The 14,876-nt window shown below is 40.3% G+C and overlaps 1 protein-coding gene across 6 annotated transcripts in view; it reads left to right on the forward strand.

The window, feature by feature from the left end:
• SHF (Src homology 2 domain containing F) overlaps positions 1-14,876 on the forward strand; it is a 149,879-nt gene that overhangs the window by 36,606 nt on the left and 98,397 nt on the right. For all 6 annotated transcript variants that reach the window (XM_072148004.1, XM_072148006.1, XM_072148003.1 and 3 more), the window contains exon 2: positions 1,591-1,714. In XM_072148004.1, coding sequence (XP_072004105.1) covers positions 1,591-1,714 — 124 coding nt within the window. The remainder of the gene's footprint in view (positions 1-1,590; positions 1,715-14,876) is intronic.

Here is a 14,876-nt window from a genome sequence, read left to right on the forward strand (position 1 = left end):
CTGTAAACCCTAGAGATGGTTGTGCGTGAAAATCCCAGTAGAACAGCAGTTTCTGAAATACTCAGACCAGCCCTTCTGGGCCACGTTCAAAGGCACTCAAATCACCTTTCTTCCCCATACTGATGCTCGGTTTGAACTGCAGGAGATTGTCTTGACCATGTCTACATGCCTAAATGCACTGAGTTGCCGCCATGTGATTGGCTGATTAGAAATTAAGCGTTAACGAGCAGTTGGACAGGTGTACCTAATAAAGTGGCCGGTGAGTGTATGTGTATATATAATCTTTCTAGACACTAGTAAAAGACAAATCTCTCTTGTTACCCCTCTTTTTTTCTATTTGCGATAATGCTTAATGCTGAAACTTGGGAGAAAATGTGCTAAATAGGAGCTATTTTGATTCTCTAACCAACCTTTACTTTCATGTCTCCTGTCTCTATTTTATTAGTGGTTTGTCATGTAAGCCCTTGAAAGATGATTTTGGCGGAAAAGCTTGGCATTTAAAGTTAATTACCGTTCTGTGATTGCTAAGTGTTGAATCTGTTTAATATTATTTTTTCTGCTCCTCTGAGCTCATTGAAGAATGACAGTGGCTGGTGTCAGCGACCCCTCATTCTATTGCTCCATGCCTCAGTGATCAATTAGGACTGTATGCTATCACTGCTCACAGCTGCATAAAACCATTTGACTAAATAACAAAAGGCAATAGAAACCGGTTAGATTGTCACAGAATGTATTTCTCCGAATTATGCTACAATTCATTCTGTTGCTGTTTGTGTTTTTCATTTAACCTGGAGGAGCTGAATGTTGTTGTGCGAGAGGCACAATGATGAGCTACACATGCTTAACATATCTGAGATTTTCCAGTTCTTGCTTGGTCCATCCTTATAAACTCTTTCCCAATTTCCAAATAATTCTAGAGACATGCATACTTCTAGTCTGTTTTATGTACTGGTTAAAAAAATGTTTATTTTTTTTTTTAATTATATAAAATGACACTTTATGACAAATTCTCTTCAAAATTCCTCATGATGTTTGATCATTCCCGTTTTTTTTTTTGGCTGCTATATATTGGATACAAAGTCTGAGATTGCCAGTTGTGCCAACATAGACACTGTTGAAATGGTCAATGGCAACTCAATAAAAATTTGTATGAGGCAGGGGATTGGCCAGCAATATACTGGCTGGTGGCTGTGACCAATGCATTTCCCACCCTCAGCTTATACTTGAGTTGATAGGTTTTCCCAGGTTTTTTGTGTTAAAAATGGGTACCTTGGCTTATACTCTGGCCAGCCTTTACTCGAGTATATATTGTATTTCACAAAAAGTACAAGGCTGAAAGCGGACCTACCGTAGCGGCTGACTATGAGAGTGGCGCCTGCAGTGAGCAGGGATGGTTACTACTCTACAAACAGTTCTGTCAGCTTCCTCTTACATCTATAGTAAAGTGTAAAAGCTGCACAAAGCTGGTTGGGCGTGTGGGTGCTGTTATTTTTCAATGATGTAAGAAAGTAAAACAAAAATAAAAATATCTCCATTATTTACTGCCCTGTGTGGCTCTGAAATGTAAATTTTTAATTCTTTTTCCCATAGGTAATAATTCTTGAAGACTATGCAGACCCATTTGATGCTAAACAAGGAAGCCAAACAACTGGAGAGATAGTGACTGAGAATGATGGCTATATGGAGCCATATGAAGCTCAGAAAATGATGGCCGGTAAGCCGATCTGTTGATGCAATTTATGATTATATACACATAACATCTCTGCCAGCTTCATACTCTCCCTGTAGAAAACAGCTAAGGTAGCGCTGATCGGGTTATGTTTCACTCTGAAATAGCTAATGTGAACAGAAGTTTGTTCGCTGAATACCTTGATTGATTGAGTGACACATCAACGTTAACTCGCTGTTACTGGCAGGCTCTCCATCCACTTGCATCATTCCACTGCTGTTCTGTTTGTTCTGGATGTCAGAGCTCTGCTCCAGTTGTATCTTTTGCCGCAACTCCTGCATCACAAATCATCTGCTTGCATTTAATTCAGTGACCGCTAAAGACACAGTTTGTAGTAAGCTCATCTATCTAGATATCTGTATTCTGTTTTCTGATATCCTGATATTCTGCCTTTATTTAAACTTTCATTTTGTACTGTTTGCCCTCTTTGTTGTGACCTGAATCTGGAGACTATTCTTCTGTGTTTGTTTTTTTCTTCTTCCCCATGTTCTGCACTGTGGCACAGGGGTTTAAAATCTTCTAGTTTTCCCTTACCACCTTGGGAATTGAGGCAAGCAGGTAGGGACAGCTGGGAAGGGGATTACACTCAGGGCCCACCCTCTGTGTGTGTGTCTTTAGTGTGTTCCCAGTTCCTGCATTGCAATATGTATATGAATTCCCTTGTAAGGTCAGCGCAAAAATTTTTTTATGCCCGCCAAGTAATGGCCAAATGTAAACTAGCTTTTTCAGAATTGTAGTAAGGATGCAAAACATTTGACAACTGAGGTTGTAAATGACAAATTGGTTAAAATTACTTTTACATATTTAATTGCATGCCCTTTTACACATGAAAAAGTTTTGTACATATATTTTTTAATCATTCCAGAGGGTAAGATATCAGAATACTAAAACTGCCTCCTCATTATATCTCACAGGATCTTTGAAAGTGCAAGGTTAAAAGCTTTCCTCTTGTAAAATGCTTAAGATCTGGAATAAATTGGTTTAATTATTAATGATTCTATGGTCCTTTGTGTCATTTACGTTATAAATGAAAATATCTTGGATAAACACAGCTGTAGATTGCAGTGATTATACTGAATACTAGAACACATGGCGGTAGGTTGAATTTTTTAAGTTGGTGACATTCGGGGGAGTGTCGCAGAGTCCTTTATTAAGCAATAAGGTTTAATGAACCTAAAAGATCTAGAGAAAAAAAAGGTATGTGTCAAAAAGGAGTAATATTGTGACAATAATAAATGCCCCACTCTATTTTATTCCCATCTTGATGTTTTATATGATTGGTGTTGCATGAACTACATGTTTACGATGTGGCCTTCATTTGCTAGGAAAAGTTAGGTCAGCCAATTGATGAGTGAATATTCGCCTCTTATCAGCCGGGTTAGCCAGGAAAGTGTCTATTATACACCTATCACTATCATTCTGTTTATCCCACTGAATTTCTTACTTTTTTCATTGCCACTGGACCGGTGTTACAGATTTTTTCACAGATTACTTACTATCATGCAGAGTCCATAAAACTCCATATCATACCCTAATGTACAATCACAATCAGTGAGGCAGATTTATCATTCGGAAGAATCTTGGGATTAAGTTTGCATCTCTATTAGGTCTCCAGTTATCTCCTTGAGTTATTTTGAACCAATGGAGGAGTGGTAGAAAACGCACAACTGGTGCAAGTCTTTCCATCATACCTTATCTATGTGTAGTCACTGGAAAGACTTGAACCTTTTCTGTGTTCAACCACTCATGGTTTTGACTGTCAATAAATTAAGTAAGTCACTGAAGAGTTTTTGGGATATGTGACTTGGGCCTAACTAATTTTTTAGAGTGTCTTATGAGCTCTTTAGATGTCTTTGCACTTCCTAGTGGATTAGACAACTGGATAAATGTGACGTAAGGTTTTACTATCTCCAGTGAATATATACTAAACCATTGTGTTGCAAATATGTCGCAAATAGTTTCTACCACTTTTCCTTCCCACTGAGGGACTGGAGTGGACTAAATTTACAACTCTCTGAAAAATTGCACTTCCTAAATCTGTCTCCAAAATCTGTATTCACAGGATACATTTGGATTGGGTTAGCAAATGTCTAAAATCTCATTTGCTAATTTAAAAACTTTCCATTTCACAGGTTAACTTTAACCCCTTAACGCTCTGCGCCGTAGCTCTACGGCGCAGAGGTATAAGGGATGTATGAAGAGGGCTCACGGGCTGAGTCCTCTTCATACAGAGGTGGGGGTTTTTGCATTTTGCACAAAACCCCCACCGCTAATAACCGCGGTCGGCGCTTGCTATTAACCCTCTAAACGCCACCGGCAAAGTCGCCGGCGGCGTTTAAAAGACGGCGGCGCGCGGGCACCGCCATCTTTTTTTCGATCGCCACGCCCCCAAACGTCATCGGGGGGCGGCGATCGGTTACCATGGTAGCCTCGGGTCTTCTTTTGACACGAGGCTACATGGTTTATGCAGGTTCGTTACAATGAGCCAGTGGCTCATTGTAATGTATGACCTGCAAAAATGCCAAATATTGCAATACTGTAGTATTGCAGTATATGGTAGGAGCGATCTGACCATCTAGGGTTAATGTACCCTAGATGGTCTAAAAGATAGTGAAAAAAAAAGTTTAAAAAATAAAAAAAATTAATAAAATATTAAAAGTTCAAATCACCCCCCTTTCCCTAGAACGGATATAAAACATAACAAACAGTAAAAATCACAGACATATTAGGTATCGCCGCGTCCCAAAATTCCCGATCTATCAAAATATAAAAACGGTTACGGCCGGCGGTGACCTCCGAGGCGGGAAATGGCGCCCAAATGTCCGAAATGCGACTTTTACACCTTTTTACATAACATAAAAAATGATCAAAATGTCGCACAGACCTCAAAATGGTAGCAATGAAAACGTCGCCTCATTTCGCAAAAAATGACCCCTCAGACATCTCCGTGCGCCAAAGTATGAAAAAGTTATTAGCGTCAGAAGATGGCAAAATTTTTTTTTCTTTTTTGTACACATTCGTTTAATTTTTGAAAATGTATTAAAACACAATAAAACCTATATAAATTTGGTATCACCGCGATCGCACCGAACCAAAGAATAAAGTAGGTGTGTTATTTGGAGCGAAGAGTGAAAGTCGTAAAAACTGAGCCCACAAGAACGTGCGTTTTTTTTTTCAATTTTTCCACATTTGGAATTTTTTTTCAGCTTCGCAGTACACGGCATGTTAAAATAAATAACATTATGGGAAAGTAAAATTTGTTACGCACAAAATAAGCCCTCACACAGGTCTGTACACGTAAAAATGAAAAAGTTATGGATTTTTGAAGTTGGAGAGCGAGAAATTAGCCGAAAAACCCTCCGTCCTTAAGGGGTTAAAGGGGTATTCCCACGACAAGATTCTTAAAGATAATCAGGATAATAAAGTAACATTATTTTCAAATGAACAAAAATACAGCATTTCACAGATTTAGTTACAGCCTAACTCTATCAGGCCTGCTGTATACAATTTTGCTAGCCCCTGGATCTGCTTGTAAATCTTTTGACTATGGCCAGAAAAAGCAGATTCTTCTCATGAATAGCTTCTCCAGTCTGCACACTATAGTGAACTCTGCATCCAGCTCCTTGCCCCTCCTTTACAAGACAAGCTGACACACAGACACTCAGACACTTCCTGCTGGCAAGCAACATGCAGAGTTTACTTTACAAACTACATATAGGATAAGGTCTTTATCCAGGGAAGGAGAGCTGTAGTGTGTCATTGTGTGTCCAGACCGATCTCAAGGATCTCTCATCTCTGATCTGTGCAGCTCTGCGTAATCTGTGCACGCTACATAAATAAACAAATTATTATTATTATAATTATTATTTGTAGATAATCCTTGAAAAAAAGAGCGGCTCCAGCTCAATGGAGACATTCAATTTAACGTGGCATTCAATAGCATATTTGCAGGTCATAGGGCAAAAATCAACACGTTTCAAGCACTGGCTGTGCTTTTACTCATGATTATTTCAGTATTGTACTGAAATAATCATGAGTACGAGCACAGCCGGTTGATTTTTGCCCAATGACTTGTAAATGTGCTATTGGAATCCAATCCTTTAAGTTGAAATAAAGGCTTTGACCTTCTCCATTGAGCTGGATCCTCATAATCTAAGCACATTGTCAGAACAGAGCAGCTCACAGCACTACAGGGATCATAATGCTTTTTCTTAAAGAGCCCCCCCATCCACACTCTGGAATTTTACACTGATCATCACTGAATTATAAGAGCTAAAACTACAAATGGGCAAACCCCATGAAGGTAATGGTTTCAAATGTCCTATTTTCTTTTCAGATCCATTTTAAAGAGGTTCCAAAATGTCACTTGGTTAAGGTTGACATTCAACCATTAATCTAGGAATAGTAAATGGACTCATATTTTAGATGTCAGTCCGAGTTTTGTACTCTGGGTTTTTTTTTTTTTCATACAGTCTATATACTTAGGGGGGGAGGAGCTGCAGGCTATATACTAGGGGGTAGGGGCTGCAGGCTATATACTGAGGGGCAAAGGGCTGGCTGTATACTGGGGGCAAAGGACTAGCTGTCTATATACTAGGCTTATACTCGAGTCAATAGGTATTCCCGGTTTTTATTGTAAAAATTAGGGTTTCAATTTATACTTGGGATGGCTTATACGCGAATATATGCGGTAAACAATGTTCTTTTGTATGTAACAGGAGGTTTCCATAAGTAGATGCCGGATACTAGAAAGAAAATAAAATCCTTTATCATGATATGCAGGAGATCTTTGCTTTATTTGCTGAAATGTTTAACATTACTAGAATAGCCACTTCTCCAGTGTTTCATAAGGGCTGAGCCGTAAGTTACCCGGTGCGTCTTCTGTTGTATTAGTTTCTATAAACTTCTATAAAATTTCATCTCTCAATTAGTTTAATATATCTTTGGAGATGCCAGAGATTCCCTTTGCTGTCCATTTTCTCTTTCTAATTAGAGTGTCCTCAGCATTTGCTGGACTTGTTAACTCTTCAGTCGGTAGTCTGTCACCTCGAAAATGTGCTGTTCAGCTGAATGGTAAGAGGACTCCAGCTGTGCTCAGAATTAGCAATATCTCTGGATACTTACAAAGCAAAATGTGCCACTGCTGAACAGTAAGGTTTACAGAATAATAAGTAATTTGGGTGATGGATTGCACAGTGACAGCAAAAATACATGGGTGACTTTAATATTATATTACACTTCCGAAGGTCTATTAAAATGAATCCACACTACTTTATCAGGATCAGTGTAGGATTCATTAACCATTATTGATCACTGAAGCTACTCATCAATTTTTAGCTGACTACTTTTAACTTATTATGTTGTTTTGCCGCATAAGAGAGGTTTCCTTCTTAATCTTAATCTCGGGTTGTGTGCCGAGGCATCCTGATGTGTACAAGGAACACATTCTAAAGATTATGTCTGTCTATAGCTGGGTGATGTGCACAATACAAGATTTATTCGTCATGAAGTTTGTATACCAAGAAGTCTTGGGATGAGGTCACACGTGACATTTGTGATGCATTTTTAACGCATTGCAGAATTGCATGATTACACTTAGTAAAGAAAAACTATTTTAAACCAGCCCCAAATGCATGATAACATGTCAAAGCATGTGTTTTAACCCCTTAACAATGCATGACACCTCTATTTGTCACAGGAGTATGGAAAGGGGTCTCGGCAAACACCCACTGGTAACACCCGTGATCAGTGTTAACCCTGTCATTGCCACCAGCAAAGCGCCCAGTGGTAAAAAGCCGGTGGCATATGGGCATCACCATCTTGGTTTCAATTGTCGCTCCCCATGTCATCCTCAAAATCTCCGATCTATCAAAATATAATGATGGTTATTCCCACGTTTAACCCTGTAATGGAAAATAACGCCCAAGGACGAAAATGTCACTTTTTCGCCATTTTTCAACATATAAAAAGTGATCAAAAGGCAGTGCAATACTCAAAATGGTAGCATTGAATACCTTGCCTCATCTCGCAAAAAAATTATACCACATTGCTCTGTACCCTGAAGTATGAAAAAGTTATTAGTACCAGAAGATGGCAAAATGAAGATAAAACCTATATAAATTTGGTATCCCCATAATCACACCGACCCAAAGAATAAAGGAGATGTCATTTGGGGTGCACAGTGAAATACGTAAAATACAAAACCACAAGAAAATTAATTTTTCACTTTCAAATTTCACTACATTTGGAATTTTCTTTCCCGCTTCCCAGTACACGGCATAGAATATTAAATACTGTCTCTACGAAGTGCAAATTGTTATGTAGAAAACAAGCCCTTCCACTGCCCTTTTCATGGAAAAATAAAAAAAAGTTCTAGATTTTTGAAAGTGGGGAGTGAAAAATGAAAACTCAAACACGAAAAAGGGCCTGGTCCTTAAAGGTTTTAAATGCATGGATTTCTGCAGTGCATTTAAAAACACAGCGCAAGCACCATTTGTGACTACATTCTTTGCTACAATTTTTCCTAATTTTAATAAAGCCACCCTAAGGCTCCATGCACATGACTGTTGTTTTTGGACATGTGCTAGCAGTTCTTTTAATAGCTGGCCCGTGTCCTGGTCTTTTTGTATGGGCTTTAGTTCCTATAGCCCCATGTTTGAGAAGACTGCCTGGACCGCAAATATAGAGCAGGTCCTATTCCTGCCAATGTTTGTGGCCCTGGCAGACCTCTTCTATTCTCACTGGCACCTGAGCAGAGCTCCCCCACCATTGTCACATGGTCCATTCATGTGAAAGTAGCCTAAACCAGTCCTGCCTTGTGCAGCATTCACTAACTAACTTTAAATTGTGCCCCTTACTACTAACTTAAGATTGACACATGCAAAGTATTACCATAATCAATCAAGGTTTATCAACAACTTTATCTGTCATTAAACAAAAGGCTCATGCACTCAAGTGAGTGGTCACTGGTCTTAAAGCACTCAAGATTTGGCTAGGATGAGGGCTTCATGCTGATAGGAGTGCTTGACATGTTTCCTATGGTCCTAAGTTCTGAATTGGTGTGATGGCTGCATAAATAGATGACTCCCCCCCCCCCCCCCCCCCCATCATGACGAGCTATGGTAAATTTGAATTTAGTGATCAAAGGTTTTAAAAGTTGTGTTCAACCGGCTTAAGTGCTAATATAATAATTGTACTTCATATGCATAGCCTTATTTATTTATTTTTCTTTAATGTAGTATAAATTGTTAATGTACCACCTATGACCTAGACCAGTGATGGCGAACCTTTTAGAGGCCGAGTGCCCAAACGACAACAAAGACCCGCTTATTTATCGCAAAGTGCCAACATAGAAATTTAATTTGTGATTTATACTCCCTTCTCTGTCACAGTTTTCATTGATACAAGCACCTGAGGACACCAATAAAGCAGGAAATAGTCCCAGGTAGCGCTGTCATTTTAAAATAGCTCTGTGCACAGCAAGGAAGAGTCCTCTCTGGTGATGGCCTGAGTGCCCACAGAAAGGGCTCCGAGTGCCACCTCTGGCACCAGTGCCATAGGTTAGCCATCACTGACCTAGACAATGTCCCTATGTGTGCCAACGTTTCTTTTTTTCCACTTTCTAACTTGTAGCATGTCCAACAGCATGATGTCTCCTACTAGTCCATTTCTGCCATAACTTCGGAGCACTGTTGGGCTAAACCAATTGTAGGGTATACATCCCATAAGTGTGTGTGTGTGTATGTGTTTGGGGGGGGCGGGGTATTGGCATTTTGACTGTTTTTTTTCTTGTACTATTTTAAAATATAGATCATCCTCCTACAGAATAATTACAGGCAACCTGAGGTAACAATGAATCTTGTTATCATGTAAAATTACCTGAGCTTTCAGTCGGGGCTTCATGGTGCACAATTTGTTAAAATGTGCTAATATTCATTACTAATTATGAAAAGGGCTCACCGTATATACTAGAGTATTAGCCGACCCGAGTATCAGCCAAGACCCCTAATTTTAACACCAAAAACTGGGGCCATCTAGTATCCAAGGGAGGGAAATGCATTGGTCACAGCCTCCCAGTAGAGCCAGCCAGCGCCCAGTAGTATATAGCCAGCCAGCCAGCGCCCAGTAGTATATAGCCAGCGCCCAGTAGTATATAGCCAGCACCCAGTAGTATATAGCCAGCACCCAGTAGTATATAACCAGCCAGCCAGCGCCCAGTAGTATATAGCCAACCAGCACCCTGTAGTATATAGTGAGCCAGCTAGTGCCCAGTGGTATATAGCCAGCCAGCTAGTGCCCAGTGGTATATAGCCAGCCAGCCAGCGCCCAGTGGTATATAGCCAGCCAGCCAGCGCCCAGTGGTATATAGCCAGCCAGCGCCCAGTGGTATATAGCCAGCGCCCAGTGGTATATAGCCAGCGCCCAGTGGTATATAGCCAGCCAGCGCCCAGTGATATATAGCCAGCCAGCGCCCAGTGGTATATAGCCAGCCAGCCAGCGCCCATTGGTATATAGCCAGCCAGCCAGCGCCCAGTGGTATATAGCCAGCCAGCGCCCAGTGGTATATAGCCATCCAGCCAGTGCCCAGCCAGCCAGTGCCCAGTGTTATATAGCCATCCAGCCAGTGCCCAGTGGTATATAGCCAGCCAGCCAGCGCCCAGTGGTATATAGCCAGCGCCCAGTGGTATATAGCCAGCCAGCGCCCAGTGGTATATAGCCAGCCAGCGCCCAGTGGTATATAGCCAGCCAGCGCCCAGTGGTATATAGCCAGCCAGCCAGCGCCCAGTGGTATATAGCCATCCAGCCAGCGCCCAGTGGTATATAGCCATCCAGCCAGTGCCCAGCCAGCGCCCAGCCAGCCAGCGCCCAGCCAGCCAGCCAGCGCCCAGCCAGCCAGCGCCCAGTGTTATATAGCCATCCAGCCAGCCAGCGCCCAGTGGTATATAGCCATCCAGCCAGCGCCCAGCCAGCGCCCAGTGTTATATAGCCATCCAGCCAGCGCCCAGCCAGCCAGCGCCCAGTGGTATATAGCCATCCAGCCAGCGCCCAGCCAGCGCCCAGTAGTAGATGGCCGGCCAGCCGGTGGGTATTTACGTTTTTTTTTTTTTTTTTTTTAAATTGACCTGTGTATAAGCCAGGGTGAGGTTTTTCAGCACATTTTTTTAAGGAACACTCTAGTATAGAAATAAAAATCTTATTTTAGCCAACTCATTGTGTTCATATAAGTTTCAATTAGTATATAAGTTTTATATACTGAACACTTCTGAACATATTTGTGTTATGTTTTTAGTTTTCCAAACCTGTATATCCTGATTGCTGTGTATGAGTAAAACCAGAACATTCCATGCATTCTATTGAAAATACTAGTCTGGCAGCATTTTTAGTATGAAGAAATCAGAAGTATTTCACAGAACTGCAGAGCAGGATTTCAGGAGCTCATTCCAGAGGAGAAAGAAAGCATTCCCTACTAATAGAGTGAATGAATGCAAATAGGGGATTTAGCGAAATCCTATAATGTGTAAGATGACTTTCAGCAATAGCTTTTTCCAATCTTTAAAGGATAAATTTGGCTTTTCACGGATTATTTTAAATAATTCAATTGTGTGCATTTTGTAAAAATAAAAAATCTTATTGAGTGTAATGAAAAATGGTTTAGTTTGCGTAGCTTACATGTATATACAGTGCAAGCTGCAGAATGCCATCCAGTAGCCGATCAATTAGACAGCCTATCGGAAAGCTTAATCTCCAATCTCTCTTATCTCCTGAATGATAAGTTAAGCTGATTTATTTAATATAGAACTTTAGCTTTGCAAGATTGTAGTACTGCTTGCTTCTTTCAACCCATGATTCATCTAACCAATATGAGATTTTACTTGAGGCTTTTATTTTGTGAAATGAAATGAGATTTTTCTCATTACTGGGGTCCTAAGCACACCAATCTAGAGAACTGGGGTCTTTTTCTCACTATTCTATTGTGCTACTTTACTCAATTTTATGGTAGTGTTGCAAATGTGCTTGACAATTTCAAACACTTCTTTGTTATTAATTGGAGTTGAACCCCAGTTCCAGCAGTCAGACCCTCACACGTCCGCTAGTTATCCCCTATCCTTTATAGATAATAGCTGTTATCTTGGCTGTGATCATGTCTCCCCATGACGTCGTCGTGGAATGACACTCACTTGATTTGGCATCCTGAGTTCTTAATAAGATATGAGGACTTGTAGTTTCTGAAGATCTGTTGCAATGTGCCAGTGGCGTGATTACCCTTGTGTGACATTCCAATCACTTCACCAACTCTATAAAAGTGAGTGGGGCCCCCTCCCCTTCCTCCATGCATCTGATTCCTGGGGGTCTCAGCAGTCAGACCACCGGTGTTTATAAAATGTATTCCCTATCCAAAGGAAAATGGATCAGTTATTGTATTGGATCCACTTCCTGTTAGCACTCCTCTGTAATCCTAACACCTTTACAATACTCTCTTATTATTATATAGAAGCCTTGAATTTTATATTAATACATTTTAACATAAACTATGCAAATATTTAGCAATGTGCTTTTTTCACTCACGTTGTCAATCCTACTTATGTTGTGGGGTAGGTCACAATATTGGGTGTTGGGTGTCCCCTATTACTTGTAGTATGGCTCTTCAATGTTGCAGTTTATAGTCTTCCATAGGGTGCCCCGTTCTCCCTATTCCAACACCAAATTGCTCCCTCCTCCCTTTTGCTATAGGTGACTCTTGGTACATTGTATATTTATATAATATATTAATAAATTATTACTACAGTCACAGAATGAACAGCGCAACCTTTATTACTATTTTTCAGCTTTTTATATTATCCCTGAACTTGCTCTGAGTAATGATTTTGTTCTTTTATCTTTCAAATGCTCTTGTTTTTCAGCTCTTTTGAATGCCAGTACTCGATTACTTTGGTGTGTCTTCTTCCTTGGCGCTCTTTGCTTCGTTTCCCCATCTGGTCATTGAATTCTCTGCCATTTAGAATATTTTGTACTATGATCTTATTCTCTTATAGGATGTAGAGCAGCCTGCAGTCCTGATATGTTTTCTTGAATTATACTTGCCATATGTCTGTGTCACATGTAGTTGACCTTAATCTTTTAAATATCCAAGTTTTCTTTTAACCTTAATGTAGAAATATTTCCAGAGCGCTAGTCAATGGTTTGTTTCATTAATTCTTGGCCAGAAGGATTTCCAAATATTACTAATGCAATTTCAGCCTTAAACCTCCATAACTTTCTATTGTAGCTGTAGAATAGAGTCCAATGGGGGAGATTTATCATATCAATTATGATAGAGACCAGAACCCCTGAACCCCGCCAGATAAATCAAGCTGCTCAAGCTACCGGCTGGTGGCGCGGCCGCCAAGCAAAACTATGCAAGGTCAGACCTGGCATAGTTTTGTGCGAAGACCAGTGATTGAAAGTTCTCAAAATAACCCAGGCACTTTTCTCCGCGCCCCCTCCACAAATGGTGTGAAGATGGCATACTCGCCATTTTAATTGCAAGTTCTTGCAATTATTTCACTGCTTCTACCTCAGGAAAATTGGTGTAGCAGTGGGAAATCTCCCCCACTCTTCCATTTCTAGCTATATGGAATATTGATTGTTGTAAGAAGGATCTACAGTATATGTATGGCAGATTCTGTGAATGGCTTTTCAAGTCAATTGTTATATTGACAGTACTATACTGTGTCTCTCTCAGGCTTAAACAGCAGGATTGATGTAGTTTCATCAGTAGTATATTGACTCGCCATAGGTCACAAAGGCTTCTGCACTTTAATGACAAGCTGATCTATAAATAAATTACAAAGTTAAGCAGTAGCAATGGGGGTGGAGAAGGGAAGTAGCTTGGCATTTTACTTTAGCTGAGAGTGTTACGAGTGGTTTTATTCAGTCTAAATTAATCCAAGTGTTCTTGCATTCAGCTGTTCCAATCTATGTCTCATTTCACTCCCTGTAAATATGTATTTTATCCTAAGAACTACAGGGTAACGAACATTGTCGGGTTATGAAATTATTACAAACAGTAAGTCTATTGGAAAACAATGTTTAGAATGTCATTGGGTATGGAAATGGATCTTGGCTATAGTAGGACTGTCAGAACCTAATAGGCTAATAAGACTAACAGCAGTGATTGCTCAGGAAATTTAGGAGGCAAAAGAAAAACTCCATCGGAACTGGAAATACTGATGTGTCTATTAAATGATCAAAGAGTTTGAGCTTGTAGGGATGTCAAAATTGGAGATAGGCGGACCCGTAGTTTCGTCGGCATGACCCACGCGTATTGCCAGATTGGCAGACAAACAACCCATCTTGTGAATTGACGCCCCTTGCTACTAGCCATGGCCAATCATGGGCTAGTAGTCCAAACTGAATTACAGGTACGCTCATCTCTTGTCAAAATCTTTTTCAAGGGTTGTGATTTACACTTTTTCAGCCAGTAGCAACAACTAAAGTACATGCCAAACAATGTACTTTTTCATGTTTTTTTATCATTGTTTATGCTGCATACATATCGTGTATTACCAATGTGCTATCCATAATGGTAAAGGTAGTGTCCTTAATGCTGTATAATACATAGAAGAGCCCCAAAGGCATGAAAGTCCATCCAATGAGTTAAGCAGACACAGTCTTGGATAGATAGATAGATAGATAGATAGATAGATAGAGTGAGGACACAACAACAGCAGTACCAATGTTTTGGTGGGTCTGCCCCTTTTTTAGGCATGCTTGCAGTTTTCTTATAATTTTCTGCATCATAACTTTACAGCCTGGAAAGAATGCTGAGCTTATAGTCTTTGCTTATAGCTATAACTACTCAAATATGAATCTTCGCAAATTTGATGTTAAGACAAAGCTCTATCTTTTCCAGTACATATCGCCACACTGCACTCATCCTCTCTTCTGCGCACGGCTGTATGCTTGCCTGGGCTACGGCCTTGGTGAGCATACATTCGTGTGCAAGGAGCCAAAGACATATAAGACCTACATTCTTGTGCATGTATAAGAGACTAGAGTACTCTTTCTTATAAGTGAAAATTGTCACTTCCCCCTTGTCCTGTGTTTAGGGTGGTTTAAATAGAAAAACCTCTTTAAAAAGATTCTCGTACAGGTTCCTATATCTCCT

This window comes from Engystomops pustulosus, chromosome 4 (assembly GCF_040894005.1).
Source record: "Engystomops pustulosus chromosome 4, aEngPut4.maternal, whole genome shotgun sequence".
NCBI classification, from domain to species: Eukaryota; Metazoa; Chordata; class Amphibia; order Anura; family Leptodactylidae; genus Engystomops; species Engystomops pustulosus.